Below are 4,340 nucleotides of genomic sequence, written 5' to 3'. Positions count from 1 at the left end.
ATAAATAAATAAAATCTCAAATTAACTCAAATTATTTTTACCTGACGACCCGTTTTTTAATTTTATTGTATGTTTTATTGCCTTTTTGCAAGCTAAGTTTCTTTGTTGAGTGGTAAATAGAAAGGTAGCAATAATTTTATTGCCTTTTTGCAAGCTAAGTTTCTTTGTTGAGTGGTAAATAGAAAGGTAGCAATGATTTATTTATTTTTAGATTGGTGCCAAAACACCTGGCATTCTTTGAATGTTGAGCCATAAAGTGCCAGACAGTGAGTGAGTTAATGTAATGCTTAGTGTTGTATGGGAATGGTTTGTGTATCCCTCTACGTGTGTATGGTACTGTTGAGGCAGTGGTAAAACCATAAATGGTCAACAGTGATCAAATACCTTAAATTGTATTACTGTATACTGTTAGACACTATATTTGTAGACCCATGGTCTAATTCCAGCTGTGATAATATTTTTAGTTACCTCCGTCCATAATTATTGTCAGTAGAGTTCTCTTGTACGATTGTATTTATAATTCATATAATGCAGTAACAGAAAATACAAGACATGTATACATCGAAAAAAAATTTGTTTTGAGTGTTTTTGTCTTAAGTACTCAAATGATCTGCAAATGATAAAGTATCAGAAAGCCAACCTACATTCTTTAAAAAAATGAAAAATGTTACGTCAAGTTGTCATTTTTCGGACAAAAAAAGTGGCTCCAGCACAATTTTGTCACATATAACATAATCTGCAGTTGACCTCAATGTTATAACTCCCCTCAAACTCATATTTACATCTTGGAGGAGGCCAGGCGTACAATGAGACACACGGTAAAATATATTTCTCCTATAGGAACTAAGGAACTGAACTCACTTAAACATTAGACGCTACACCACAGATGCCTTTACCAGTACATGTATGATATAAACATTTGAAAAATATACATCAAGCTTAACATCATGACATTATACCTGTAGATAATCATTTTAAATATAAACCTCAAGCCTCACAAAAGCATTGGAATACAAAATGCAGATGTGTTACAAACCCTTTTTGGATTAGAGACTCTGTTAGGACACTGGACTTTTTATGCTGGTGTGTCCCTTTCTTATTAAGTCTTCCTTCCTAAGTCATTTTCAAAAATGAACAAATGGTCAGAAAGCAAGACAACAACTGCAAAGAAATTAGACTAACTTTATTCAGTAGCCATTCAAAGTTGCAATAACAAAATTCACTTCCATTTGTGTATACATGCACTTTCTTATACCTTTTGCTCAGTGTATTGTGTTTATAATATCACCATACTTCCAAATACACACTTCAAACATTGACACTGACCATCTCTCTTTCATAGCACTTCCCGCCTCCTCCCCAATCACAATCTCATCTATCTCTCATTCTCTTTCTTTCTCTCTCTCTCTCTCTCTCTCTCTCACACACACACACACACAGTCACTCGCTTCCCCCTCTCTCATGCTCTCTCTTCCTGCTCTTTCTCTTTTCTCTCATTTTCAGAGTCATTCTTCCCCCCCCCCCCCATCTCTCTCTCTCTCTTACACACCTACACAAGCATGTTTCAGCCTTTCAAAACCTCTCTTTTTCATTCACATTTCTCAGCCCACACAAATTCTTTCTATCTCAAACAAGTTTTGATCAAGTCGGTCACGGCGTGCACCGTGTCTGGTGTCGTGTCTTTCAAGGCTAGAGAGAGAATCACGTCCTTCGATGGGTTGAGGGCAGCCACTATTGTCTTGGCCATCACATGGGTGAGAGGCTGGCAAATGAAAGAAAGGGGGAAAGAGAAAATAAAAACTTAGCCCAATGAATCCATGACACCGATTTATATCAGTGTGCGGGTTATCTGCTCCTTCCCCGAAGCACCGATACATCAGTGTATGCTAGTCTACAAGCAGTCCATACAGGGATAAAAAAGGGAATTGATTTGAATATATATACTTTGGTGTGTAGCCATGTAGATATTTTTCATCCAGAAGCCAGGGAACAGGTTATTTTGGGCTCAGGAGGTCAGGGTTCATTGGTCCAAGAAGCTGACACAAAGAGAACACCCACATTGTGTGGGTACAGACAAAAGTCCAACCGTTTTAATTTCTTCAGTGAAGGGGTGGGGAAGTGGGGGGCGGGGTGGAGTGGAGGTTAACAGGCTGGGCATTGATAACAGAGGTGCAAATATGCCACCATCATAAAATTTTTGATGTAGAACTACTGGGTAGATAAAATATTTTATGCCCCATCAACACAATTTAGAAGATTTAGGAGGCTGGCTTCAACTCTGTAAGGGCCAATAACTAGGACTGAGAGTGAAGGATACAATGTCCCACCAGAAAGACCAAGATATGTCATGAAAATTCCCCTTACACTATCATAATCGAACTCAGGTCTTCTGCATGTGATGGCAAAGCACCTAACCACTTCACCACAGACGTCGGTTCATAAATCGTATTCATAGAAGTCTACAGCCATGGCAGTAACAATAGTAACATGTTAAACATGGACCCATAGTGTCAAATACCCAGCTCTTACCTTAGCCGTTGGCTTGTTCTGCAAAACTGTTGTGTTCAGAAAAATAGGAGAGTCTAACAGCATAATGCAAATTTGCGTTTAACGATCTATTTATATATTGAGTAATACGGATTACCACAACAAGCATTAAGATGTGTCGTTTTTGTTCTCTAGTCTGACACTGACACATTCACACACCAAAGAAAAGAAAGTGTCTCAATTCAAACCAAACCACTGTTGATTAAAGGGAAAATAAAAAAAGGGTGTCCCAACATGAAGCCAATAATTGCTGTAAACACTGCATTGCAACCTAACACATATCCCTACCGGATTATTGATCTAAAATGATGTTTGTTAAATCTTGTTTTCATCGAAATCTCTGATTAAGCAAAATTGAACGGTAGACAAAAGGAATTTGTTGTGCTTTGAATCATTTCATCCGCAGTCTCATTTCATACATTTATCATTTAACATAAACAAAATGGTCATTTAGTGCTGGGAAAAAGTAAGACAGACAGAAACAACAGAGGGAAAGTGAAGGAGAAGAACCTACCAGTGGCGCCCTCCAACCTCCGGCTAAATGGGTTCTTGCAACATGTTAATAGATTTACATGCAATAAAAAAAGAAAATACATTATGTTCATGTAAAATAATAATAATGAAACCTCACCTCATCCTTTCCAAGCAAAACATTTGTTGAGAACATGGGGCAGCTTCCTTGTACTTCATCAGCAATCAAATCTTGTGTCACTTGCACCTAAAATTATGTAAATTTTATAGTTGTGTCAAGACATGGTAGAATCAGCTCACAACAATTTTCGTGGACATGGGGTTAATAGTTAATGATATCATCTTGTTCACTTGTATTGGTTTTGGTGGAAAGAATATCCATCTATCTTGAATAGAAGTCAAGACATTTGCAATTGACGGAGGTGGGGGGATCGTCTGGTGTCAGAGGTAAAAAGAACGATAAAATGGCTGCCAAAATATAATGACTTCCAAAGCATGAGAGGGGGCTCTCGTGGCCTAGAGGTTAAGGTGTTGGCCTCTCATTCAAAGGTCCCGGGTTCGATTCCGGGTAGCGACCAAAAAAATTTTTTCTCTAAAATTGTCTCCTTTCACATCCTTTCCTGATCTCTAACAATGTTCTGTTGTCCGCTTTCATTTCCACTTTCTGCCCCCACCCCCTCACCTCCTTTGCCCCCTCCTCTGGGCTCCTGACTCTTTCTGCAGCCTTTCTACTGCTACTCCTTGGCTCCTCCTAACTGCTGTCTTTCTGCCACACCCCTGATCTTCTGGTAGGAAAGATCTACACCTAGCCTTCTCAGAAAAGGGCGAAAAATCTCGGAGGGCCCGTGTGCAAGTTGCGCACGTTAAAGATCCCTTGGTGGTCTAAAATCGATAAGAGTAGGCTTCGGCCGCCACCCGAGCAAAATTCAAAATTTCCTACCAACGAAAAAGTATTAGGTGTGTCCCGCGCGCTCATAGGACCTTATGCAGTTGCGAGCGCCGTAAAACCCTATACTAAACAAAACAACAAAGCATGAGAATCCTTGAAATGTGCAAATTTACATTTTTGTTTGTTTTTTATTGACATTTTTTGCTAAAATCCACACATAAACAAAAGTATTTTTAAATGGGACACAGAATTATGATTACTTGAATCACATACAGTGCAGCCTCTTCGATATAACGACATCCTCTGTATAGCGACATGGTTTTCCTTATATATAAATAGTAATATTTTAGTTTTGTTTTAGTAGAGGTTTTACGGCGCTCGCAACTGCATAAGGTCATATGAGTGCCAGATGATTAGAGGTGTTACAAGAGAG

General features: G+C 38.8%; 2 protein-coding genes across 3 annotated transcripts in view; one reads left to right on the top strand and one right to left on the bottom strand.

Moving 5' to 3' along the window:
• Positions 1 to 572, top strand: part of LOC101849929 (coiled-coil and C2 domain-containing protein 2A) — a gene marked incomplete at its 5' end in the record, with an annotated part of 66,638 nt that extends 66,066 nt beyond the window's left edge. The window contains 1 exon segment of the mRNA XM_013082854.2: positions 187 to 572.
• The window catches only part of LOC101845097 (proteasome assembly chaperone 3), an 8,501-nt gene that overhangs the window by 2,189 nt on the left and 1,972 nt on the right, over positions 1 to 4,340 (bottom strand). The window contains exons 3-4 of one of the 2 annotated variants that reach the window (XM_005098900.3): positions 3,179 to 3,265; positions 1,585 to 1,762 (exon numbers count right to left, since the gene is read on the bottom strand). The exons of the other annotated variant lie outside the window; for it this stretch is intronic. Coding sequence (XP_005098957.1) covers positions 1,622 to 1,762; positions 3,179 to 3,265 — 228 coding nt within the window. The 3' untranslated portion in view covers positions 1,585 to 1,621. Of the gene's footprint in view, positions 1 to 1,584; positions 1,763 to 3,178; positions 3,266 to 4,340 lie in introns of those variants that run through there. 2 annotated transcript variants of the gene reach the window in all.

This window comes from Aplysia californica, unplaced genomic scaffold, assembly GCF_000002075.1.
Source record: "Aplysia californica isolate F4 #8 unplaced genomic scaffold, AplCal3.0 scaffold00196, whole genome shotgun sequence".
Lineage (NCBI taxonomy): Eukaryota > Metazoa > Mollusca > Gastropoda > Aplysiida > Aplysiidae > Aplysia > Aplysia californica.
The sequence above is the reverse complement of the archived record's forward strand: the minus strand, read 5'-3'. Positions and strand labels throughout refer to the sequence as shown.